The sequence below is a fragment of the Equus asinus genome, chromosome 8 (assembly GCF_041296235.1).
Source record: "Equus asinus isolate D_3611 breed Donkey chromosome 8, EquAss-T2T_v2, whole genome shotgun sequence".
NCBI classification, from domain to species: Eukaryota; Metazoa; Chordata; class Mammalia; order Perissodactyla; family Equidae; genus Equus; species Equus asinus.
The window spans coordinates 79535125-79561795 of record NC_091797.1 but is presented as its reverse complement, the minus strand read 5'-3'; the positions used below and the strand labels follow the sequence as shown (position 1 = coordinate 79561795).

General features: G+C 48.0%; 1 protein-coding gene across 2 annotated transcripts; it reads left to right on the top strand.

Moving 5' to 3' along the window:
- The first annotated feature begins 178 nt into the window (after nt 1–178).
- On the top strand, nt 179–26606 carry IQCD (IQ motif containing D). Of its 2 annotated transcripts, none has more exons than XM_014858630.3 (5): nt 179–387; nt 19642–20464; nt 23121–23354; nt 24516–24587; nt 26094–26606. In XM_014858630.3, exons 2-5 carry the CDS (start codon nt 19736–19738, stop codon nt 26433–26435), a joined length of 1377 nt encoding a protein of 458 aa, XP_014714116.1. In that variant the 5' UTR covers nt 179–387; nt 19642–19735; the 3' UTR covers nt 26436–26606. The 2 variants fall into 2 exon arrangements, with proteins under 2 accessions (XP_014714116.1, XP_044631771.1); XM_044775836.2 differs by having other exon boundaries at nt 261–387; nt 24519–24587; nt 26094–26594.
- Nucleotides 26607–26671: the final 65 nt, after the last annotated feature.

Sequence of the window (26671 nt, the reverse complement as noted above, 5' to 3'; positions counted from 1 at the left end):
TAGGCTGCCCTGGTGGGCTATGATTGGCCAAGCCTCACGTCCTTCTCCAGCTCTCGCCCTCTGGTGTTGTAAGACTCCCCGCCCGCCTCCTCGTGAAGGGGCGGGACTTAAGAAGCTCCGCCCCTTCCCCCCAACCTCCCCGCCTCACTCGTTCAGCCCGACCCAGAGGGAGTCTCGAGTCTTTCAATTGGTGAAGAGCTGGAGAGACGGTGCTTCTGATTGGTCAGGCCTCAGGAGGTGCGGTGAACTGAGAGGAACAGGGAATTGAATGGTGAAAAGGAAAGTCAGTCAGTGCCGAGTCCCGCCCTCTGAGATTGGCGGGTAACCTAGCAACGCAGGTACCGCGGAGGTAACTGTGGGTAGAGAAACAAGGCGCTCTGCGAGCAGGTGAGTGACCAGCTGGGAAAGGGCTGGCGATGAGGGGGAGATGTGGCATGGGGTCTAGCCCGCTATCCTTTGGTTCCCTAAGGAATCCGTAGCCCGCCCGGCGATCCTGTCCCCGCCCCAGGACCCTGCTCCCCAGCCGCCGCCTCGGTCTGGACCTCCCTCTCGACCACCTGCAAGGACCACTGCACGTCCTCTTCGGTGTCTCCACCTCTGTTCTGCCCCTCCACGTGTTCACTTCGTGGTCCCGCTTCCTTGTCCGTAAAACGTGGATGATACCAGTCAAGTGGAGTCACATCAGAATTAACTCATTTCAAGTCAAACATAGGTGACGGGTGTGAGAGGGCGGTTTATAAGTCCCCTACCATTCTACCCAACGACCATACACATTCCAGGCTGAGCAGGCAATGAACGGCGTCTCACTTGACAGAGTGTTTAAATTGAGTCATATTGATTCTACCGATTTTTGCCTTTTGTACTAACTTTAGAACTTAACTCCCATCCTTGTCCTTAAAATGTGATTTCGTTGTATATACTTAAGACAAAGGGTTTGTTGTGAGGACTGAATGAGGTGAGGCAGTGAAGAGCTTGGCATGGATCCCAGCACATAGTAAGTGCTCATTAAATAATAGCAACTTTTTTTTCTAAAACTACTCTTCCTCCTTAAAGTAGTTCCAAGAGAATTATCTCATTTCATTTCTTAAATATTCATATATTCAATAAGTATTTACTGAGTGCCTACTACTGGGTGCTGGGGTAGAGCAACTAATAAAAAACTTCATTTCTCCTCCCCATGGAGCTTGTCTAATGTGGGAGATAGTCATTAATCAAATAACAGACAGATAAATGTAAAATTAGATTTTGAATGTATTTGAATGAATGAATGTGGAGAGTCACTTCCAGAATGATGGAATGAGGACATCAACAAAATCCTCTCCTTGAAAAGCAATTATAGTCCATTGATTGATGAATGGATAAACAAAATGTGGTATGCATACAATAAAAAAGTATTCAACCTTTAAAAGGAATGAAATTCTGATAAATGCTAGAACATGGATGAGACTTGAAAACATAATGCCAAGTGAAATAAGCCAGACACAAAAGGATGAATATTGGATGATTCCACTTATATAAGGTACCTAGAATAGTCAAAGTCATAGAGTCAGAAAGTAGGATAGTGATTGACAGGGCCTGGGGGGAGGGGGAATGGGGAGTTAGTGTTTCATGGATACAGAGTTTCAGTTGGGATGGTGAAAAAGTTCTGGAGATGGATAGTGGTGATGGTTACACATAGTGTGAATGTAACAGTGTTAATGCTACTGAACCGTACACTTAAAAATGGTTACAATGGTAAACTTTATGTTACGTATATTTTACCGCAATAAAAAAAAGCAACTATAAAGCTGGACAAAACTATCTAGTGCTATGTTAGGACTCTGAAAACCAACCAAAGGCATACAACAAACTGAGAGCGTTTATTCATGAAAACTACGGAACTTTAAGTTTGTGGTGTCCCTACCTGGGGCTGACCAATTGGGTACTTACCAATTTCCCCACCCTTCGTTCTATTGGTATGATAGTTCAACCAGGACAAGTAACCCATGAAAACCAATAGCTTCACTGTCACTGTCTGATGGGGCTCACTCGATTTGGAGCATTGTTGGCTAAAGTGATAATCTTGGTGGCAAGAGAAGAGGGAAGACCAGCAGCTCCAGGAGTCCACAGTTGCAATCCTATTTGGGGCCAATAGTGGACTTAGAATTCTGGGAAGTGAGGGAGCCGTAGATAAGCTATCTACATATTCTGGTTGGCCAGGGGTTATGCATGTGTGTAGCAGAGACCAGACCAGCCCCAGACACTTACATGTCCCTGGCCATTGGAGCCTGTGTAGACGAGCAGAGGAGACACGAGGGCTTCCAGCAGAAACTAAAAGTCAAGGCAGACTGGAAAATGACCTGAACAAGGACTGCACTCGCCAGCAGACATCGGAAGCCTTATTGGCTCAAAGTGTTTGAGCACAACCCCTGACCAATTTTTGGCTGAATACTAAGTTGTGCAGACACAGGGGTGACCCCTAGGAAGCCAGGTTTAAAAATAAAAATAAGATGGGCAGGCCCTGTGGCATAGTGATTAAGTTCACGTGCTCTGCTTCAGCAGCCCAGGGTTCACCAATTTGGATCCCAGGTGTGGACCTACACACTGCTCATCAAGCCATGCTGTGGCAGGCATCTCACCCATAAAGTAGAGGCAGATGGGCACAGATGTTAGCTCAGGGCCAATCTTCCTCAAAACAATAAAATAAAATAAAAAATAAGAAAAAAAGTTGAGCAGAGACATCTGTAGCTGCACATGGTGGAGGAGACCAACTTGACAGATTTAGTAACTTACCAAACGGGACGTAACTTACCAAACACCCAAGGAAAACAGTAAGAAGAACAACAATCATTAGGAGGAAAAAAATCAGAACACAGAGTTGCTACAAATGTTATCTAAGATTTCCAGTATTCAACAAAAATTGTGAGATGTGCAAAGAAACAAGGACATGTAAATATATTCAGGAAAAAAAGCAGTCAATAGAAACTGTCTCTGTGTGTCCCCAGATGTTGGCTTTAGCAGACAAAGACTTCAAAGAAGCTATTATAAATGTGTTCAAAGAACTAAAGGAAACCATGTTTACAGAATTTAAAAATGGTAGGATAACAATGACTTATCAAATAGAAAATATTTAGTATTATTCTAAAATAGATTGTGATCATTAAGATGCACATTATAATCCCTAAATCAACCACTAAGAAAATAACTCAAAAAAATAGTTTAAAGATCAACAAAGGAGTCAAAATAGTGGGCTAAAATATATTTAATACTATAAAAGACAGTAAAGAAGTAACAGGGGAACAAAAAAAGACACGAGATGAGAAAAATAAACAACAATAGCAAAATGGCAGACGTAAATTCAACCATATGAATAATTTTATGTGAGTTATTAAATGTAAATGGAAAAAAACACTTCAAGCAGAAGGCAGAGATCGTCAGACTGGATTAAAAAAGTGAGAACCAACTGTATGCTGGCTATAAGAGATGCCCAGATTCAAAGACACAAATAGGTTGAAACTGAAAAATTGAGGGGCCTGTCCCATGGCATAGTGGTTAATTTCAGTGCACTCCACTTCAGCTGCCTGGGTTTGCTGGTTCGGATCCTGGGCGCAGACCTACACCACTCTTCAGCCATGCTGTGGTGGTGACCCACATATAAAGTGGAGGAAGATTGGCACAGGTGTTAGCTCAGGGCTAATCTTGCTCAGCAAAAAAAAAAAAAAAAGAAGAGGAAGAAGAAAGTGAAAAATTGGAATCCATGCAAACAGTAACCATAAGAGACCTGGAGTGGCTATGTTGCTATCAGACAAAATTTATTTTAAAACAAGAAATGTTATTAGAGCAAAGAGGGGGACATTTTATATTGAGAGGAAGGTCAGTACATCAGGAAAATGCAGCTAGACTGACCAAGAAAATAAGAGAGAAGAAACAAATTACCCAAATCAGAATTACAGAAACTAAGAGAAATATAAAGGAATATTATGAACAACTTTATGCTAAAAAATAAGACAACTTAGATGAAATGGACAAATTCCTAGAAAAACTAATTATTAAAACTGACTCAAGAAGAAAGAGAAAATTTGAATAAACCTATAACAAGTAAAGAAATTGAATTAGAAATAAATAATCTTCCTTCAAAATAAAGCCCAGAGCTAGATGTCTTCACTGGTGAATTCCATCAAATACTTAAAGAAGAAATAATGCTAATCCTTCACAAACTCTTTCAGAAACAGAGGAGGGAGCACTTTCCCATTCGTTCTGTGAAGGTAGTATTACCCCTCATGCCAAAGCCAGACAAAGACATCCCATGACAAGAAAACGTCAGACTAAGGGTTAGACCAAATGTGGCCTGTCACCTGCTTTTGTAAATAAAGTTTTATTGGAACACAGACACGCCCATTGGTTCGCATATTGTCTATGACTGCTCTTGCTCTACAGCACAGGCGAGTAGTTGCATCAGAGGTTATACAGCCACAAAGCCAAAAATATTTACTCTTTGGCCCTTTACAGAAAGAATTTGCCAACTCCTGCTCCAGACCAATATCCCTCAAGAACATAGATGAAAAGTACTAGCAAACCGAATTCAGCAACGTATAAAAAGGATTAGACCATTATCAAGTGAGATTTATTCCAGAAATGCAAGAATGTGTTAACATTTGATAAACAATTAATGTAATATACTATATTAATAGAATAGGTGAAAAAAATCACAGGTCATAGCAATAGATGCTGAAAAAGCATTTGACAAGATCCAACATCCACTCCTGATAAAAACTCTCGATAGATTAGGAATAGAAGGGACTTTTCTCAACCTGATAAGCACATCTACAAACGCCCACAGTTAACACATACATACTGGTTTTCCCGAAGGTTGGGAACAAGGCGAGGATGCTCATTCTCATCACTTCTATTCCACACTTTACTGAGGCGCTGGCCCAGTGGCGCAGCGGTTAAGTTCGCACATTCCGCTTTGGCGGCCCGGGGTTTGCCGGTTTGGATCCTGGGTACGGACATGGCACCACTTGGCAAAAGCCATGCTGTGGCAGGCATCCCATGGATAAAGTAGAGGAAAGTGGGCACGGATGTTAGCTCAGGGCCAGTCTTCCTCAGCAAAAAGAGGAGGATTGGCAGATGTTAGCTCAGGGCTAATCTTCCTCAAAAAAAAAAAAAAAAAAAAAACACTTTACTGAATGAAGGTTCTAGTCAGTGCAATGAGGGAGGAGAAAAGAAATTAAAGGCATCCAGACTGGAAAGGCAGAAGTAAAACTGTCTTTATTCACAGATGACGTCATGCTATATGTAGAAGAGCCTTAGGAATTCACAAAAAGCTCTAGGACTAATAAACGAATTTAACAAGGTCATGATATTTAAAAATCAATTGTGTTTATATACATTTTTAAATATATATGTTAGCAACAAACAGAAAATGAAATTAAGAAAATAATTCCATTCACAATAACATCAAAAAGAATAAAATACCTAGAATAAAGTTAACAAAGTGTTGCTAAGAAAATTAAAGATCTAAATAAATGGAGAAGCATGTCATGGTTTGGAAGACTCAACGCTGGTAAGATGTCAGTTCTCCCCAAATTGATCTGTAGATTCGGCACAACAGCTGTCAAAATCCCAGCAGGCATTTCTGTAGAAATTGACAAGAAGATCTCACAGTGTACGTCAATGCAAAGAACCTAGAATAACCAAAACAGTTTTCAAAAGAAAAACAAAGTTGGGATAAAATTTACACTATCCCATCTCAAAACTTCCCCTAAAGCTGCAGTAATCCAGACGATGTGGCATCTCCCTAAGAATTGGCGTATAAGTCAGTGGAGCAAAACTGAGAGACAAGAAATAAACCCTTACATTTACGGTCAACTTATTTTCAACAAGAGTACCAAAACAATTCAGTGGAGAAAAGATAGTCTCTTCAACAAACCGTGCTGGTACAACTGGATGTGCCGAACAATGAACTGAGGCTCTTACCTCACACAACACACAAAAATGAACACAAAATGGGTCATAGGCCTAAATGTAAGATCTAAAACTATAAACTCTTAAAAAGATAGAAGAAAATCTTCATGATTTGGGGTTTAGCAAAGAGTTCTTAGATATGGCACCAAATTATGAGCCATAAAAGAAAAAATTGATAAATTGGACTTGATTAAAATTTTTAAAAACTGTGAGCTTCAAAAGACATTTTCACGGGGCCAACCCAGTGCGCACGTTCCGCTTCGGCGGCCCAGGGTTCGCCAGTTCAGATCCCGGGTGCGGATGTGGCACTGCTTGGCACGCCATGCTGTGGTAGGCATCCCACATATAAAGTAGAGGAAGATGGGCATGGATGTTAGCTCAGTGCCAGTCTTCCTCAGCAAAAAGAGGAGGATTGGAGGCAGATGTTAGCTCAGGGCTAATCTTCCACCAAAAAAAAAAAAAAAAAAAGACATTTTCACAAGAAAATGAAAAGACAAGCCATAGACAAGGAGAAAATAATTGCAAATCATGTATCTAATAAAAGGCTATATCTGATAATGTATAAATAACTCTTACAACTCAATAAGAAGACAAACAACCCGATTTTTAAAACTAGCAAGAGAGTTGAATAAATATTTAAAACTCAAAAAGACAGCCATTGCCAAGTATCAGTATACATATGGAGAAACTGGAACTCTCTTAGTTTGCTGGTGGGCACATAAAATGGTACAACCAATTTGAAATATTTCTTGGCAATTTCTTAAAAAGTTAAGTATAAAATTACCATACAACTCAGCAATTCCATTCCTAGGATTCAACCTAAGAAAAATAAAAACATATGTCCACACAAGGACATATATGAATGTTCTTAGCAGCATTATTAATAATCACCAAAAACTGGAAACAACCCAAATGTCCTTCAACAGGTGAATGGATAAACAAATTGTGATATTTCCACACAATGGGATACTAATGGAACACTATTGGAATGCTATTCAGCAATAAAAAGGAACAAAATACTGATACATGGATGAACCTCAAAAACATTATGCTAAGTCAAGTTTTCTCAACCTCGGCAATATTGACATTTCGGGCTAGATAATTCTCGTTGTGGGGGACGTCCTGTGTGCCGCAGGATGTTTAGCAGCATCCCTGGCCTCTACCCACTCGATGCCAGTAGCCCCCTCTCCCACTGTAACAACCAAATATAGCTCCAAATTATTGTCAGTGTCTCCTGTCAAAGTTGCCCCTTTGCTTGAAAACCAGTGTGCTAACCAAAAAGTCAGATGCAAGAGATTGCGTATTGTACGAATCCATTTCTGTGCCTTCATTTAGGTGATTTATCCAGGAAAGTTAAATGTGGTAGGAACAGAAATTGTTTGCAAATTAGCTCATGGGAATCCTGGACAGTGAGGGAAATTTTGTGCTGAAGCAGCATGACTTTATACACTTACGAAAAAGTCATTTGGGTTGTACACTTACAGTGGGTGAATTTTATGGTGTGTAGATTATACCTCAGTAGAGCTGTGGGGAACATAATTACACCTGTGATAAGTACCATGCACTTAGTCCCCGACGGCTCTCACATTCCTATGTCTCCTTTCCGGGTCTTTCTTGACGTCTACTCCGGATGTCCAATCACTGCCGCACATCTCTTGATCGCCGTCCCACCCAGGCGGCTGCTGGTCTGTGCAGTGCCTTGGTGTGACATAGGAAGAGGCGCCCCTCTGGGCACATGCAGCCCCATAGTTTCAAGACTTGGTAAATGGATAGCATGTTCTAGCATCAATAGACTCCCCAACCCATCAGCCCCTCTTCTCTTCCAGTCTTCACCTTTTGGGTGAATACCACAAGGATCCAAACAGTAACCTGAGCCAGAACCCTGGGCATCATCCTTAACTCTTCCCTCCCCTTCATTCTCCACATCCAATCCTTTGCCTCCTCCCATTCCTTCTACTGTCTCAGTATTTCTGGAGCCTGTCCACTGCCTTGTACCCAGGTGAGGCCACCCTGGTCTCTCCCCTGGACACTGTGACAGCCTTCCTAAGCTGATCCTCTCTCCATCTTGCACCTGCCAAGCCTTTGGCCACAATTTCCCCGCTGCAGATCTGGTCTTGTCACGCACTCCCTGCTTAAGACACCTCCCGGAGCCTTCGATTTCTCCTCGGAAGCAATGAGGGAAGCCGCTGAGGCTGCATGAGCTAACCCATCAACTCAGGGCGACTGCTTTGCTCCCTGGTCCCCCTGGAAGGCGATCGAGAGGAAGTGAGACTCATAACCAACCGGATAACCAGGGCAAGTAGGGGAAATGGTGGGAAAGTCAGGAGAGAAGGGTGAGTTCTGAGGTCACTGCTCATGCCTTGTCTGAATGTAAAAAGGTTGTTAGTAGCATCTGACCCGAGACCGCACCCTCCGCCTGGAAAGCTGAAACAGCCTTTGGACAGCAGCTGGATGTCATAGCATCAGTGTCCCTCCCTTGGCTGGACAGGCTGCCCAGGGCATCCCAGACGGAGCTGTGCCCTGCCTCTGGGCGAGGCAGCCCATTCCAGACAGACGTGCTCAGATGTCAAGCCTGGGGTTTTAGCTTGGGCTTTGCACTCGGCTTACACTGAAAAGCTGAATTAAAGGGTTGGTCTTCCCTGCCTGCTCGATGGCTAATTCCTCCCCGCACCCCCTTTCTCCCTGGGAGAGTTCAGGGTGCTGAGGCCGATGCACCCCCTGATTTAGGCCTCGACGTATAATAATCTCTCCCCTTTGAAGAGGGGTTTAACTCTCCAAAGGGCTTTCCCACCGATTGAGTCATCTGTCCTCCACCCAGCTCCCTTTTGATGTGGCCAGGACAGGTGCCAGATCCCCAGGTGCCAGGGAGCTGAGGGATTTCCCAGGCGTATTCCAAGAGCCCCAGGCAGGGCAGAGTCATGCACCCGGGTCTCCCGACACCCAGCTTGTGCCTCTCATCTTGATTCTGTAACTGATGGTGGCCTTAGATGGCACAGAGGTCAGCCTGTCGAGTGCCGCTGGGCTAGACTCGGACTAGCCTTCCTATGAACCTGGATGGAGCGCTGGCCTTAGGATGGGCACGTGGGAGTCGTATGGGCGTGCAAGCCCCCTGTGGTCTAGAACAGCGGTTCTCAGCCACGGGCATCTGCCCTTCCCAGCAGGGACATGTGGCAATGTCTCGAGACATTTTGTTTCCAACTGGTCAGAAGAGGTGATGGAAGAAAGGTGCTATGGCATCGAGTGGGTGGAGGCCGGGGTGCTGCTACACCTGAGAAACTCTTTCTACTGGTATTTTCATACAGGACAAATGCTACACACACACACTAAACACACACATGCACACACACCCCTTTTCCCTGGAGGCCCTGTTTAGTGGAACTGAAAACAAAAGTGAATAAAAATCGAGATCATTTGAAACACAGAGAATCAGGGAAAAGCATCTCCTTGATCTCAGCTCGCAAATAATAGCAGCAGTTTATGTCCTTCACCGATAAAATACCTTTAACTTGGGGTCTTTCAAACACAGGTTGTTTCTTTAGCCACAAACCAGACAAAGAAATACGTTTTCCTTCTGGCCCCAGCACACAAGTGTTTAATTACGAGTGAATACTTACTACATGCAACACACATTAATATTTTCTATTCTCTTTCATTTATTTTTAATGGGCGAGTTGATTTCACTCTCTAAAGGGACACAGCTCTCGGTTTAAAAAAGACACTTCTTCCACATAATCTGTCAGTCAGGAAAAGCCAGTGTTTTGCATTTTATAAGGTTATGATTTAAATATATTTTTTTAAGTAGAGGAAGTTTATTTTAGAAGAATCTAAATTCACTGCTGGGAACTTCTTCCTTCTGTCTGAAAGACCAAAACAATCCCCTTGGCAGTGGGATGTCACCAGAAATAAACACCCCCAAAGCTACACTGTAACTGACAGAGGAATTAAGAATCGTCATGAAATAATTTGTAAGGAGCAGGAAGCCGAAAAATGGCAAGTAGTTTGCGGGATCTCTGTCCTCCTCCACCATGAACAGAAAAGCATGAATGATGTAGAAACCAGCAAAATGTAAAACAGATATAGTAAAAAGGAGTAAACAGTGCTTCCGTTTTGGCTCTTTATAAACCCTTCTGCACAAAAACATATACACTATTTTGAGGAAAATCGCATCTTTTATTTTAAGAAGGATCCAAACGTTAAGATGAAATTATATCATTTTTGAAGTTGTAATAAAAGCTAAACATCATTGAGCCAGCGCTTCATTTCATACTCCCGGCAATTGTGTCCAGTTTGTGTTACATTACTGTCCCCACTTCACAGATGAGGAAGCCAAAGCTCAGAGACGTTGATCGACTTGCCTAGAGCCACACAGTGAGGAAGTGGTGATCCGCTGGAATTGGACTCCGGGTTTGTCTGACGCCGGAACCCACAGACTTAGTCACCGTGCAGTAGGCTCTTGTTTTTCTTTTCCACTTCAGAGATGAGGGCCCAGAAAGTCCAGTGGATTTGCCCAGGGCTATAGTTGTGGCCAGTGGCGGGTAGTGAGCTGTTCATTGTAACCGGCAGCTTAGATATCTGTCCCCAGGAGCACATTCTCTCCCAACCTCAGTCGCTACCCAGTGTCCTCTGTCTCCAAAGCACGGGATAAACTGGAGCCTGCGGCCTCAGAGCCATCACCGCAGATGAGGTCCCGTCTGTTAATGCCTCCGGCCTTCTCTGCAATGGCTCCAGCCTGGGAATCTTTTGCAAACCAAATACAATCCACAAAACGTGGGTTCGCAAAAAGGACAAGAGAGGATTGAGTGATAGTCCAAAAGTGGTGATAGAAAAAACCCAACTAAACTATGAAAAAGAAAACACAAATTTGATTTAAATCTTTTATTTTAAAATTCCAAGCCACAGGGATGGGAAACAACACATAGGCCAAATCTTGGCCCCCAGTTTTCGCTATTAAAATATGGCATTATTTTCTGGTTCTAACTCAGGACATAACATATTTTGTGAAATAACATTATCCTGTTATGCCAGCATCTCCCTGGGGGAAACAGGCCTCTTGGTAAAGCTGGCTTTGCCATCTCTTGGTTTGTTCAACAGTGATTCATCAAGCTCCCACTGTGCGATAGTGGCTAGGACAGCAGTCTTCATCATGAATTTTCTGCCCCTTTCCAGCCCCGCACTCTCCCCATGCTAGACTTGGAAGGCTGAAATTAAGCCTATAAATTTCTCCTGAAGAAAGCCAGATGTGTGGTTCACAGGCCAGTGAGATCTTCCTGAGGCCAAAAGGAAAATTCCTACCACTTCAAAGGCAAAACCTCTACCTATTAACCAAGCAAGTAGGTGGTGGAATCGGAACTAAGCGACCAGGACTCCCATACCCACCAAGGACAGCTTTGAGTCCTAAGAACATCGGGGAAGGAGGAAGCAGACAGTGTTAGGGCCTGGAGGCATGGGTGCGTGGGAATCAGACCTCTCAGAAACATGACGGGACCATCAAAAGGACATGAAATCAGCTATGCAAATTGTGCAGTCCACAACATGGCTTTATTCAATTTGCAATCACGTAGAAATTGCAACTTTTTCACTAGGGTAGAAAATAAAGATCATGAGCTCCATCTCTTGTGAAAATATCTCTCTGCCATCTCTACCTCCAAGTGTATTTTCCACTCTCCACCATTCATTCTTAGCTCTCTCACAACTAAGCTGAAAACAGCCTTTTTTGCCAAGTCATGAGAAGTACCACGAATGGAGCTAGGCAGGCACAAAGTATCAACTGGAGCTAAGAATCAGTGAAGAAATGCTTAAATTGCCTAGGAACACATGTGCTGTGAATTTTCAGTGGAAGGCTGGTACCAAAGGAGAATGCGTTTTGTTGGTTTTGTTCATTCAGCCGTATCTGGTTTGAGACAGATCGTGGCACTAAATAAACTTCAGCCCCGTGGTGAGAAGTCTGTGCTGAAGAATGTTTTAAAAAGTCTTTTTTAATTCCAATTACATCATTGAGAAAGCCTCAGTTTGATGTTATAAGTCTTTTGTATATTAACCTTATATTCTGCAACTTTGCTATAATTGATTACTAATTCCAGGAGTGTTTTTGTTGATTCTTTGGGATTTTCTGCATAAACAATTGTGTCATCTGTAAACAAAGATAGTTTTATTTCTTCCTCCTCAATCTGTATACGTTTTATTTCCTTTTCCTATCTCATCGCATCAGCTGGGACCTCTACTACAATGTGGAACAGGAGTGGTGAGAGGGGACATCCTGGCCTTACTCCTCATCTTAAAGGGGAGACGTCTAGTTTCTCACAATTAAGTATGGTGGTAGCTGTAGGTTCTTTTGTAGATGCTCTTTATTAAGGAAGTTCCACCCTATTCCTTGTTTGCTGAGAGGCTTTTTTAAAAAGTCATGAATAGGTGCTGGATTTGTCAAAAATGAATGGGTATTTGGATTTTTTCTGCATCTAGTGATATGATCATATGACTTTTCTTCTTGTTGGTGTGATGAATTATATTAATTGATTTTTGAATGCTGAACCAGCCTTGCAGACCCAGAATAAATCCACCTCAGTCATGGTATATAATTCCTTTTATAGATTGTTAGATTCAATTTGCAAATATGTTCTTGAGGATTTTTGCATCTATGCTCCTGAGAAATATTGGTCTGTAGTTTTCCTTTCTTGTAATGTCTTTGTCTGTTTTGGTATTAGAGTAGTGCTAACCTCATAGAACCAGCTGGGAAGTATTCCTTCTGCTTCTATTTTCTGGAAGAGATTGTAGCGAATTGGTATAATTTGTTCCTTAAATTTTTGGTAGAATTTACCAGTGAAATAATCTAGGCCTGGTGCTTTCTGTTTTTGAAGGTTATTAAGTATTGATTCAACTTTCTTTAGTAGATATAGGCCCATTAGAGTTCTCTATTCCTCCTTGTGTGAGTTTTGGTAGCTTGTGTCTTTCAAGGAATTGGGCCATTTCATATAGGTTATCAAATGTGTAGCCATAGAGTTGTCCATAATATTCCTTTATTGTCTTTAACGTCCGTGGGGTCAGTAGTGATGGCCCCTTCCTGACATGAGTAATTTGTCTCCTCTCTCTTTCTGTTAGTACGTCTATAGCATCTCCCTACCACTTGCTAATCTTGCCTTTTAACAGCAGAGATCTGGTCTCAGACTCATCTTTCCTGGGTAACAGTATCTAGCTAGAATGAAATAATATCAGGATGTAGACATTGTTACCTTCTGCTTAAGGAAAGCGATACAGATTTTTCCAGTTACAGTGCAGACATAAAGTTCCCTTTTTAATGAAAAGTCCTTAAGAATCAAAGTATACCTAAAGGAAAAAAATCTGAGTCAATAATAGTACAGCCTGGCCTTTAGCTTTGGCAGAAATGACAAAGATGGCTCGTGAGTGCCAGAGACTTGGGCAATGCTGAGTCAGAACTGAGTGTCTCGAGGCTCCTTCCTGGCCCGTCAGCTCTGCCCCTGTGGGCTGGCATCACGCTGCCAGTGACCTCTGAGTCGTGATCACTTATGACGTGGGTCTTGGTAATCCGCTGGTAATATGTTCCAAAGTATGTGAATGGTTGACTCAAAGATATAAAAATCAATGAGGGATGATTCAAAGCTTACCCTAAATAATTCACTCACTCTCACTTCTATTCTGATAAGCTTTCTGAAGTGAGGAGAAAGGGATGGAGTGACAGCTCCATTGTTGCAGGCTGTGACTAATCCTGGTGCACCCGTAGGAACACGACACCAGCAGGAACGGTGTGTGGCAGCAGAAAGAAAGGCAGGTCCAGTCTGGTATATATATGCTCATAGATGTAATGACAAATATGAATATTTGTATTTGTAGCTGTTGAGTGGATTGAATGCTCTAAGAACTGGAACACATCTATTCCCCAGGTCTCTCCTTGACAGGGTTCATTGAAATTGGACCAGCAAAGAATCATTGCATTCTGTCCACCTTAGAAGTCAAGCGGAAGATGGAGAGACTGGACAGAGCGGCGGTTGCGGGTGTGGACTCCCAGGACAGACCACCTGGGCTGCCATCCTGATCTGTCACTTACTAGCTATGAACCAAGAGAGGCATCGAACCTCCCTCTGCCTCCCTTTCCTCGTCTGTGAAATGGAGGCAGTAAAAGCACCGACCTCAGAAGGCTGTTGTGAGGAATAAACGAATTAATTCGTGTAGAGCATTTAGAACGGCATTTAGCACGTAGAAATTCTCAAGGGTTAGCTAACATTAAAATGGCATCTCTTAAAATGAGCTGCCCCCCTGCACACACTCCAGGTTCTTTAACACCCTCTGACTTCTCCACTTCCCAGTGTTGGGTTTGCGGGGTAGTTATCAGGATTGGGTTTTCTCCCCAGGGGGAAAACAATATAATTTACCTCAAACTTTTTTTTTTTAAAGTGTTCTGAGAGAGAAAGTAATGAAATATCCAGCAAGCCCATCTGAATGAAGATGGGGTCTAATTTGCATGATAAAGATATATTTCCATTTATAAAATTCATCAGCAGAATTAATGACAAATAAAGGGAAGATCCAGTTAAAGTTCCCCATCCATTACCCATCTTGCCTCACTCTCGGGGCAGGAATTTTTAAAGGAGAGGCTTAAGTTGGAAATGATTTAAATATTAAGGTTGGTGGCATTAAAAAGGACGTGAAATGATCATATTAGAATTCAAGGAAAAGAGATTGTCCCGTGATTTTTGTCCTCAAGAGTCGGATGCATGTACCCCGATTCTAGTTCCGCCGGCTTTTTCTTGTTCGCCCAAATGAGCTGTCAGGAAGTGATGAGCGTCATCATAATCAAAGAAAATAAGTTTGCCCTTTAAAGCAAAAGAGGTAATCTGGCTGAAAGCAAATTGGAAACATCTCATATAACGTTGCGCTTCAAGCCGCCACCTCTGAAGAATTCAGGCGTTTTGATTTATGCCTGAGAGCTTTGGGGGACAATGGGGAGAAGCGTGTTCATTAAACATTGTTCACATTCAGCCTGCGGCCGTGGGGCAAAGATCCTTCATCCTCAGAGAGGCTGCGGAAGCTCCGTGCCCGTCCCTAAAGCACTATTTTCAGGAGAAGCCTTAAAGGAACTCAGGAGATTGATGGGAGCAGGAAGTGGGTTCAGTCAGACAGATGCAAGATGCTGCCCTTCTCGCCTCAGTGGCAGCTCCCAGGGGCTTCTAATTTCGGATCCGTCTTGCCTGGCTGAGGACCAGAGCATCCTGAGCACCTGCCCTGGCCGCCCTTCCCCCTTGTTCGTAGTCACTCTAGATGTTTCTTTGCTTCCCTCCTCTTCTCTCTGTTTCCTCTTGGGTTTGGTGAACTGAAGATAACTTTAGTGGTGTCAGCTTTCTCTTGCCTCTCCCTCACTTTTGTATCTCCATCCCCAAGGTCTCCCAGGAGCCCTCCGGTCTCGCGTTGTCAGTTGCCTAGAATATTTTGTCGCCTAGGGTTCTCTGATTGCAAGCAACAGAAACGGACGCTGACTAAGCAACATGGTGAAGGAAAAGCTGAAGGACCGAGCCTCGGAAGCACAGCAGCCAAGGCAGCTCTGGGGAATCTTGGTAGCAGCATCTCCAGGAGCTGGCCACTGGCACGAATCAGCTCCCACCACTTCCCCACCATGAGTCCTTCTTCAGGATTCTTAGGAGGCAGAGTGCAGGGGTCTTCTTTTTTTTTTTTTTTTTTTTTTTGCTGAGGAAGATTCGCCCTGAGTTAACATCTGTGCCAATCTTCCTCTGTTTCGTATGTGAGCCACCACCAAGACATGACCACTGACAAGTGGTGTGCAGGTCCAGGCCCGGGAACTGAACCCATGCCACTGAAGTGGAGCACACCAAACTTAACCACTAGGTCACTGGGGCTGCCCAAGAGCTGGGTTCTTCGATGGGCGAGCCCACTAAGGCTACACATGGTGGGAGAGAGGATGAGTTCCTCCAAGGACAACTGTCTGACATCACAATATGTGTCTGGCACAATATGTGGTGCCATCACTGACAAAGAGAAAATGGATCACGGGAAGGCGAGGACCCTTGTCCACTGTCTGCTCCAGTTATGGCGGCTGGAGCTCAACGAGTTTAAAGCTGAGCTCTTTGTCCTCCATTCCAGACTTCGCCCAATTCCCCTAGTTCCGCAAGGCCACCCCCTTGTCTCCCACTCACCCAGACTCGGCACTCTCTCTCACTCATCCAGTCCTGATGATTGTTTCTTCCAAACATCTCTCACACCCGCAGAGTAGGAAAACCCAACGGGCGCCGGGAGCCCGTAAGCCACCCAGCGGATCTCTCCCCAAGAGGATGCTCCGTTTTTTTCAGTGCTGGGTATGGAAACAGTGCAGTGATCAAAACAGATAAAGCATCTTCCTACCTTCCTACCTTCATTGGGGCTTACTTTTTAGGGGAGGGGGAAAGACAAACGATAAACAAACAGGCCCATGTAGAGATGTCTGATGTGATGCTGCACCTGGAGAAAAAGGAGCCAGGATGAGAGGGAGGGACAGGCAGGAGGAGAGGGTTTATACTTTGTGAAGGTGTCAGGAAAGCACTCACTGCTACGCTGATATCTGAGCAGAGAAGGAAGCGAGGGAGCAGCTTTGCAGATACTTAGAGGAATGTTCTGGATGGGGGAGACAGCATGTGCAAAGGCCCTGTCTGAAGTCGGAGCACGTTTGACACAATCGAGGAACAGCAAAAAGATGAATTTAGGTGCAGAAGAGTGAGTGGTAGCAGTGGCCAGATTGTGTAGGGCCTTCTAGCTCATTGTAAGGACTCCGGCTTATTTTCTGGGTGAGGTGGGAAGCATTGTAAGTGGTGGTGTGCTGGTAACAACTGGTTTGGAGGGGAGGGGTGCTGATTTGTGGTATTTGCCAATTTCCATTGCATAAATACTCCCACCATGGCTGATTTCAAGCTACCAATGGTTTAACAACCAGCTCACAGACATCTTACAATCTTAACAATCAACTGTTGTGAGCTGGGTTTTGAGCAGAGAAGTGAAAGGATCTGACGTTTTAAAACGATCCCTTTGGCTGCTGTGATAAGAGACTGTGGGGCAGGAGGGCAGAAGCAGGGTGACCAGTGAAGAGGTTATCACAGTCATCTGGGTGAGAGATAATGGACACTTGGAAGGCCCAGTGGCTCAATGACATCAGGGGCAGCATTCCTGTAACTCTCTTAACTTTTTCTTCTTGTTCACAAAATGGCTGCCATTGCTCCAGCATTAAGCCCAAATTCAGGGAATGGAGGTGAAGCCAACAATGTCTTTCTTTCTGCATCAAGAAGTTATGCAGTTTCCCAGAACCCCTAGAAAACTTCTCTATTTCATTGTCTTGAACTGTGTTTATAGCCACCCCTAGCTGTAAAGGAGTCTGAGAAGGTAAGCATTAAGTATTTCCAGCCTCTACAGTATAAGCAAGCAAGAGGGAACGGAGTGAGGACAGTTGCCACAAAGGGGTGTGGCCTTATGAGAACCTTATGAGAGTTCGACCCAGCCTGGAAGCCCAGGAAAGAGTTGCCTGCGGAAGGGACACTTGAACTAAGGTCTGAGTATAAGGAGTTAACTTGGCAAGGAGGAAAGAGAACAGTGTTTCAGGAAGAAGAAACAGTGTGTGCAAAGGCCCTGAGGTGGAAGGTTTATAAAATCCCAAGGTTTGTAATATCCTTGCTGCCACCAGCCCTTTCTCTCTAAATCATCCATTATGATAGATCTTTCTAAAAAATCTGATTTTCTGCTGTTACACTTTTCCTGATCCCAATCTCCTGTAAGATAAACTCCAAAGTCCCCACTCTGGTGTTGAAGGTTGGTCATCATCTCGACCTATTGTGTGACTACACCTTTGTCCCCTTCCTTCCACAGCTGCTGAGCCTTCGTGTGTGCGTGTTTCATATCTCAGACCAGGTTATAAACTCTGAGAGGACAGGGACCAGCCCTTGCATCTCTTTTATATCCCCAGGGGTTCAATAAATACCCGGACAGATGACCCCAGGGGTGAGCTTTATTGCAGGGAGCAGGAGCAGGTGGAAGCAGACCAGTTACGAAGCTTTTTAATCATCCAGGGAGAGAGTGCAAGGTCATAACTCTGGCAGAGAGGCTGTTGAGGGGGAACGGCCTGGGAGCTCTCGAGGAGAGAGCACTCAGAGAGAGCGGGGCGCCAGACTAGGTGTGGGGGCAAGGAAAATCGTGCGGCAGTGCCCAGGTTTCCAGCCTGAGCAACTAGGCTGGCGGAATTGCCGTCACTGAGACAAGGGATAAAAAAGGAGCTGGGTGAGGGGGGATGCAGTGCGGTCCATCGTCCCACAGTGTGCTAAGCAGTAGAGTTCATTAGGTACATCCGGGTCTCCAGCTGGCCCGGAGACTCAGACTGGGAAGTCACCGACGTCCTGGACTTGGGATTTCAATTTTCCTGGGCTAATAATATTCATTGTTATTTATTGAGCACTCAGTGTCCAGGCCCTGTACCAGAAATTTCCTATCAGATCTGAGGGTTCCTGTCCTATGGCCGAGGCAGCCCAGCCCAGGGGGATTGGAGAACCAGCCCAGGGTCCCCCAGCAAGGATCTGAACCCGAGTGGGGCTGCTCCAAAGCTGGTATTCTTAGCCCCTGAGTCATGTAGGCAACATAAATGCTTGACTTCTGGTTGCTGCCATAAATTTTTCTGAAACAGTCTTTTAAGTAAGCCTTTTATTTTGTAGTAATTGTAGATTTACAGGAAAGTTGCAAAGATAGTACAGAACTCCCACACGCCCTTCATTCATCTCCCCCGATGTTAACGTCTTACATAACCACGATGCGTTTGTCAAAACTAGGAAATTAACATGGGTGCAATGCTCTCAACCAAACTATCGACTTGACTTGGATTTGACTAGTTTTCCTACTAATGTCCCTTTTCCGTTTCAGGATCCAATCCAGGATACAGCATTGCATTTAGTGAAACTAGTTTTTAAATATAGTATTTTGAAGTCATTGTTCATCCCCACTCCGATTTTTTAAATCCATACTTAAAAATCAGCGCATGTGTGCTGGACTGGTCCTCATCCTGTCTGCTCTCGCGCCACTGTTTGCTCTGTCCCTGTTCGGCTCTGTGTCTCAGACTGCTGACCCCTGCAGGCCACACCGCCCAGGCCCCTTGTCAGCTGGTTTCCCACTCGGTTTGGCCAGTGGGAGGCGCCGGTGTGAGATTGGACGGCGGGAGGAAGGGAGAAACCAGAGTATTTCTCCCCCGCTCTCTGCTTTGGCCTGTGTTTCCAGCAGTGGCAGCAGCTCCTCCTGGACAGGAAATGGCTGTGGTCCCAGCTTCCCCCAGGTGACCCTGATCCCCATGCTCACCACTTCCTCCTCCCGTGGTGGCTTCCGGCCACTGCAGTTGCCAGGTGGCTTCACCTTCCCCTGATTGCCCTCTCAGCTCTTCCATCACCAGTGTAACCCGATTTCTGTGTTTAAATACTTAGCGTGATGTCTGCATTCCTTGTTGGTCCCTGCCTGACACATGGGCCTGAGACCCGCCTCTGCAGCTGGTCCTCCTACCCTTGTGGCCCCAACCCAGTCACAAAGCTAAAAATGACTTCCAGCGAGAGGTTCTGTGTAAAGCTGCAGAGTGCCTGAGATGAACTCTCCCCGTCAAGTCAACGGCTGCTGTGGCCACACCAGCCCTACCAATGTCAGCACGGCTCTGCTAACTGCTTACCCCTTCCTTTCTAGGGTTCCTAGGGGATAATAAAAGCAGGAGACCCATCTAGTCTCCCAAAGTCTCAACCTCCCAGGGCGTACAAAGACAAGCAAGGCTGCTTATCAAATGGCTTTAGACGTCCTCACCGTGGAACCCCTCCACCAAGGCCCTGACATCAACAGAATAAGGCTGATGACAGAGCCATCCAAGAAGCCAGCCTCGCCGCCAAACCTCTTGGTCCCATCTAGTACCAAACTTACCACCATCGAGGCCAAGAGGATCATGTCCGTGCTGGATGAGACCATCCACAAGGTGCAGTTGGTGACGCTGCTGTCACATGTGGCCTCCGGCAACAAGGATCTGGAGAGGATGTTGGGAGAGGGCATCATGAAGGCCGTGAGAGAGCATGAGGAGCTGTGCCAGCTCCTCCTGGACAACGTGAGTTACCTGCAGCGTAAAGAGAGGCAGGTGCAGGAGGAGGAGGAGCTGGAGGAGGAGCGGGTGCTCTGGGACCGCCGCCTCTCCATAGAGCTGCAGAAGTCTGCCCTCCTCCCGCTGAAGAGGCAGGTCAGAGAGTCCACCAAGAACACCCTGAGACTCCTGCTCAGTAACCCCCAGGCGGCCAGCCTCCTGCAGACGCAGACGCTGGGCCGAAGAGCAGGCGCCCAGAGGCTCGTCGACAGCCTGATGGAGCTGCGGGGCTTCCTGTTTGAGAAGCTCCTCACCAGCCCCATGGAAGCCAGAGACAAGGCCCAGTTCATACAGGACATCAGGAAACAGAACAGGAGGAACCAGGAAACCATCAACGACCTTGAAAGGGAATTGGCGGCCAGCATGAAGAACAGGGACGCGGAGGTAGCGCTTCCCAGTTTTGGTCAAGTTACGGAAGGAGCCCAAGTCTTTTGGCAGTTGGGTTTTCCCTCAGTGATTTAGAGAGCTGTTTTCATCGTTTACTCTGCAAATGTTGTTTTGAGCACTTACTTGGTGCCAGGTCTTATAAGCCCACCTGGTCCAAGCCTCATGGAGTTCATGGTGGGGAAGGTAGGTCTCAAAGAGCTGATTTAATTACAGTTTTGAGAAGTACAATGAAGGGTTAGGATAGGATGCTATAAGAGCGTGTTGCAGGAGAACTGAACTTAGACAAAAAGGGTCAGGGATGTTGAAGCCAAGACATGAACAATGAGAGAAGGTGAACCAGGCAAGTGAGGTTGGGAAGAACCTTCCAGGCCAGGGGTAGGCAAACGTTTTCTGCAAAGGGCTGGATAGTAAATACTTTAGGCTTTGCAGGCCAGGCAATCTCAGTTGCAACTGCTGAACTCAGCTCTGCCATGATAGTGTCAAAGCAGCCGTAAAGGCTCTGTCAGTGAGTGGACCACGTTCCGATAGAACCGAATTCGCAGACACGGGTGGCTGGCCAGATGTGGTCCCCATGGGCCTTCCTCTGCAGACCCTGTTCCAGGTGCAGGGGAGGGTGTTGTGTACATAGGTCCTGAGATGGGAACGAGCCTGGCTGGTTCAGAAATGCAAAGAGTGCCAGTGAGCCAGAGGGAGGAAAGAAGGCCTGAGGGGTGGGGGAGGGAGGCAGATCAGGGAGATTAGGCCTCGGAGGCCTCGTCCTGAGGGCCAGGGGCAGGCGGGACAGGTGCAGGCTCCAGAAGAATTTTTCAGAAGGGAAATGATAACATGATCCCAGCCAAATAATAACCGTTTGGGGACACATAGTATGTATTATGCTTCACACACATATTCCCACTAAAGTCTTGCAAAGTCCCTCTAAGGTGGCGTCTAAGTGTAGGTCTGGCTGCTTTAGCCAGACACTCAAAGCAATAGTGGCTTTGCCAAGATGGGAGTGTATCTCTCGCTAATGGAAAAGCTGGAGCCGGCACGGAAGCTCTGCTTCGTAAAGCTGTCAGGCTCCAGGCTCCTTCCGTCTGCCTTCTCGGCTGTCCCCACGCAGGACTTCTAACTGTGGGCCTAGATGGCTGCTCCGGCTTTCCCCATCATGGGGCCACCGGTCCAGCCAGCAGGAAGGCCAGAAGGGGCAGAGCGGGCTTGGTCCTGCCCTCTAGACGTGGGAGGTAGTATACGGTGCAGTCCATGGCAACACCCAGAGATGCTGGGAAAGGTGGTCTATAGCTGGGGCCACGTTCCCAGCGAACATTCTGCACAGATCCCGGGGGCCAGCCGGCTAGCACTGCCACACGCACATCCATTTTCATCCCCCTGGGACAGATACAATAGCAAGGCCCTTGGAAGTCATGTGCGCCCTCCCCCAACCCCCGCCGCCCCGGGCACTAGCTCCCCCCTTCCTTATGTTCTTACTGATTTTGTCCTTGAAGGCATTCATCAGTTTGTTGATAAAAATTTGGGTGATTACTCCATGATTTGATTTGGGTCTGGCTCCCCACAAGAGGACAGGGGCTTTGTCTCTTTTGGCCCTCCATTGTGTCCCCAGTGAGCCTGGCACAGAAGGGGGTCGTAGTAACTATCAGCTGAGTGGAGAGATGACAGGCTCCTGGGTGCTCAGCCAGGGCAGGCCACTCATAGATTGGAGAGATGGCACCTAGGGACAAGGAGAGGGCCCGAGTGGCTTTGCTCGTCCCATTTGGGTGGTGGAACCAGCTTGGGGCTTCCAAGTTGGACAGATCTGGGGTCAAATTCCATTTTTTCAGACAAATTTCATCACACCATTGGACCTCAGTTCAAAGGAGGAGGTGACACCCTGCAGGTGTGTGGGGTCCACAGGAAACTCTGAGTGCTAACAGTACCCTCTGCCCTCACAGCCCGCACCTAGAGCATGGGGCCGTGCCCACGGGATAGGCTTGCCCGAAGACACCCCTTCCTTCCCGCTCCCTGTGTGCAGGAAGTGAGCTCAGACCCCTGCGGCCCTGCTGTGGTGACCCCTGCCCCAGGCTGCCGGCAGAAGCCATCACAGCCCCGCTGCTGCATTCAGAGTGGACTCTAGTGTTGTGATCAGCATTTGCTGCTCATTTATGAAGCAGCCCCATCCTCCTCCCCAGCTGCTGTTTGAGGACTGACTGGGGGCAGGGGACAAGCCAGGACCCCAGGGGAGAGCCGCTGGCAATCCCTGTGGTGTATGTTTACCTCCCCCCTTCATGCATCACACCACGGGTCTCTGCCAACTGGGCACTTCCCCGGGCGGGAGGGTCGCTGCTGTCCCACACCTCTCCTGCGGGCTCCCTCCGGCCCGCCTGCACCCTTCACTCATGCCAAGAAATAGAGGGGGATGCCAAGAACATGGGCTCCGCGTTGGACAGAACTGGCTTCAAATCCTGCCTCGGGTGCACAAGCCCAGACAGGCGACTTGACCCCCTTGGGCCTCAGTTTCCTCGTCAGTAGTCAGGCTGTCCCTGTCTCCCTCAGGGGGTGGGGGTAGGTTTGGGAGCGGCGAGGCCTCAGGGAGCCTACCCCGCCCCGAGGGCGCGTGCAGTGAAGGCTGGTTCCTCGGAGGCCATGTGGGTATTAGTGCAGCTCTGCTCTCCCGGCGCAGGTGGAGAAGGAGAACTTTGTGATCCAAGAACTGAAAAACCACCTGCAGCAGGTGCTCAGGTTCTCGGACAGCAGCCTGCTGCGCACCAAGCAGGAGGCGGAGAAGCAGCAGAAGGCGGACTTCCGAGCCTCGCAGGCCAGGGTGGCCAAGATCCAGCAGGAGCTGCTGCTGCTGCGCTCGCAGTTCCACAGCCTGGTCATGGAGAACCGGGAGGCGGAGCAGGCGCTGAGGAAGGTGCCTGGGGCAGCGGGAGGACGGGGACAGTGGAGCCGCCAGGGCAGGGGAGGGGGCGGAGGGAGGTTCAGTCCACGGCAGGCCTGCTCCAGCACCCAGGGAAACGTCCCCGAGGAGGAGGGCGCGGGACCATCCAAAGGCCCAGCTGCGCGCGCACATCCCAGCGGGCGAGTCCTGGGGGTCACAGGCGCCCTGCAGCCAGCCCAGCCACGCACCCAGAAACCCTTGCTCTGTAGGACTAGGGAGCTGATTGTGTTTTAATTGAGGTGAAATTCACATAACATAAAATTAACCGTTTGAAACTGAACAATTCAGTGGCATTTAGCACATTCACAATACTGTGCAACCACCACCTCTGTCTAATTCCAGAACATTCTCATCACCTCGACATGAAACCCTGCACCCATCGAGCAGTTTCTCCCCCCAGTCTTTCCCTCCTCCCCGAGCCCCTGGCACCCACGGATCTACCTTCTGTCTCAACGGATTTGCCTGTTCTGGACACGTCATGTAAATGGAATCACACAACACGTGGCCTTTTGTGTCTGGCTTCTTTCACTTGGCATCATGTTTTCAGGGGTCATCCTTGTAGCCTTTACTTGCACTTCATTCCTTTTTATGGCTGAATGACACTCCATGGTATGGATGGGAGCCGATCTTTTAAAAACAAACTTAGATCACGTCCCTCCTCTGCATCTGAATCCACCAGCGGTTTCCCGTCTCCCTCACGCCAGCATCCAAGCTCCTTCCCTGGGGACAGGGCTTCTCACTCGCACCTCACGGGGACCACGCTCCTCCTTGGCCACTTCTTTCCAGCCACACTGGCTCGATTTCTGTTCTTTAAACACCGCAAGCTTGTTCCCGCCTCAGGGACCTTGGCGCCGGCTGCTCCCTCCATGTAGAATATTCTGGAGCCAGATTGCTGGCTTCACGTCCAGGCTTACTGCCTATCGGCTCTGTGATGGTGGGCAAGTGAGCAAGCACATCCGATCCTCAGTTTCCTCACCGGGGAAACGGGGGAGAACCAACCTCGTGTGGATTCGGTCGGTGAGGCGTGTACAGGAGCCTCCCCGCCGCCCCCCGGGCCTGCTGAGGCAGAGAATGCTCAGTGCTGTTTATGGTTGATATTAGTCCATCGAACACTGACTAACTGAATTCTTTTAGAAGAAATATAAAGTGGAGACGGAAATCGAGAACTGGATCCAGAAATATGACATGGATATGGGCGAGAAGCAGGTATTTGTAGCTGCATAACTGTCTGTCCAGTGTATTTCCCAAGATCCTCTGGGAAGGGGGATGGGAGGAGAAGCTCTAGGATGGTCCATGGTCTGTCAAGTTCGGGGCCTCCCCAGAGAGGCTTCCCAGCCCCTTCCTCAGGCTCAAGGGCTTGTCTAGCCTAGGGCAGCGAGGGGAGAGGCGGGAGAGGAAGGAGGAAGGAGCCGGAAGCTGTGAGCCACTAAGTGGCTGACACTGGGCCCCACGATCTTGGCTCCATCTAGTGTCCACATCCCATAGTCTGTCCCCTCCTCACTCAGCTCCTGCCGCCATGGCACATCCCCCACAGTCTTGGCACGAGCTTGCCTCCACCACTCCCCTCGCCACTCGGGAAGTTCCCACTGAGTGCTTGGGGCCTGCCAGGGGCTGGGGTACGTCAGGGAAGAGGGCCCCACTGTCACCTGGAGGTTCTCCTCTAGCGCCACTCACCAGCTGTGTGACCTTAGGCAAGGGACTTGACCTTTCTGAGCCCGTCTCTGCAGGTGATCAACAGGGTGAGTGATACCGGTGCTGGGACCATGGTGGGGATTCACTGAGGCCCCTTGTCATGAGAACTTGTACCCAGCACAGGAGATGGCCTGGAGGAGGTGCTCAGGGAATGGTAGCCTACAAAACGGGGTGCCCTCAAGCCCTCCCCGGGCTCTGTGATAACAGCGGTGGCCCACGGCCCCCACTTCAGGGCCGAGAAGGCCTGGCGAGCTCTGGAGGGGAGCTCAGCCTGAGTGGCCCAGTCAGCTGTGCGTTCAGATAGGGCGAGTCGGGGCCGCACTCTGTCTCCAGGGAGGGGCGACAGGGGCAGCCCATGCCCTGTTTCTCCGGTCCTGGGGGGTGCTGGGTTCCTTGTCTGCAGACACTGAGTCTACTCAGCTGTGTGTCCTCTGGAAGCGCTTCCTTCTGGTAGACGCTTGGTAAGTGTTAGTGGAAGGGAGGGAGGGAGACAGGTGTAAATTACAGCAGGAGAGACTGTAGGCAGACATAAGGAAGGACTGTGGGACTCCGTCTCCTGAGAAAGTTCTGCTCTGCGTGTCTTTGTGGCACAGACGGCGTCAGTGTCTGCAGCTGGCATTTTTTAAGTGTCCCCCATGTGCCTGGCACCACATCCAGTACATCGTGTCCATCCTGTCACTTAATCCTGGAAACAGCTCCCCCGACCCTGGGTCTGGAATTGCCCCCCTGTCTCAGCTGAGGAAAAGGGAAGGCTTGAAAGGTGAAGACCTCCAGGCTCAGCCGAGTGGGGGGTTTGAAGCCCACTGTCCCTGCCCCCTAGGCTGTGTTCTCTCCTGCTCCTGCCGTCCTTCCAGTCGGGCCCCCCCCCCGAGCCAGCACAGACCCCACCACCTCTCATTCCACCCTGGCCCCAGGTGCAGGCAGGCTTGGCGTGGGGCGTCGCTGGGGCAGAGGCGCCCTTGGGAGGGTGGCAGGCAGCACTCTGTGTCTGGTGACCCCCACCCCCTGACCCCCACCCAGGACGAGTATGAGGAACTAGACTCCGTCTACAAGGAGGAGAAGGCCCAGCTGGAGGAGCTGAAGCAGAAGCACGACGTGCTGATGGAAGAGTTCAACCAGATCCGGGCGGAGCAGGAGATCAACTCCAGGAAGCGGATGGAGGCCGAGCAGGAGCTGGTGCGCATGGTGCGGGCGGCCACCGTCATCCAGGCCGTGTGGAAGGGCTACCTGGTCCGCTCCCTGCTCAGGTCCAAGAGGAGGAAGCGGAGCAAGAGCAAAGCCAAGGACAAGAAGGAGAAGGGCAAGAAGAAGGACAAGGACAAGGACAAGAAGGGCAAGGAGAAGGGCAAGGGCAAGAAATGAGCGCCAGACCAGCCCCCGCGGGCACTCACCACACCCCCGCCTCCCAGAGAGCCGCCCAGGAAGCCACCAGAATGGGGAGCCCTGTGATTCGTGGCTTTAACGCTTTTTCAAAACCAAAAACCATTGTAAACCACATGCTACGAATAAACCTCACTGTACGCAGGGCTGCTGGCTGCGCGCGTGTCCATTTCCATGCCCGGAGCACGCGGTCTGGGGTGTCAGCATTTAACCCCTCC

Coding starts and splice junctions, on each gene's coding strand:
- IQCD (XM_014858630.3), top strand. CDS start 19,736: ATGGCTTTAGACGTCCTCACCGTGGAACCCCTCCACCAAGGCCCTGAC. Junction 20,465..23,120: donor TGAAGAACAGGGACGCGGAG/GTAGCGCTTCCC, acceptor CTCCCGGCGCAG/GTGGAGAAGGAGAACTTTGT. Junction 23,355..24,515: donor CGGAGCAGGCGCTGAGGAAG/GTGCCTGGGGCA, acceptor GAATTCTTTTAG/AAGAAATATAAAGTGGAGAC.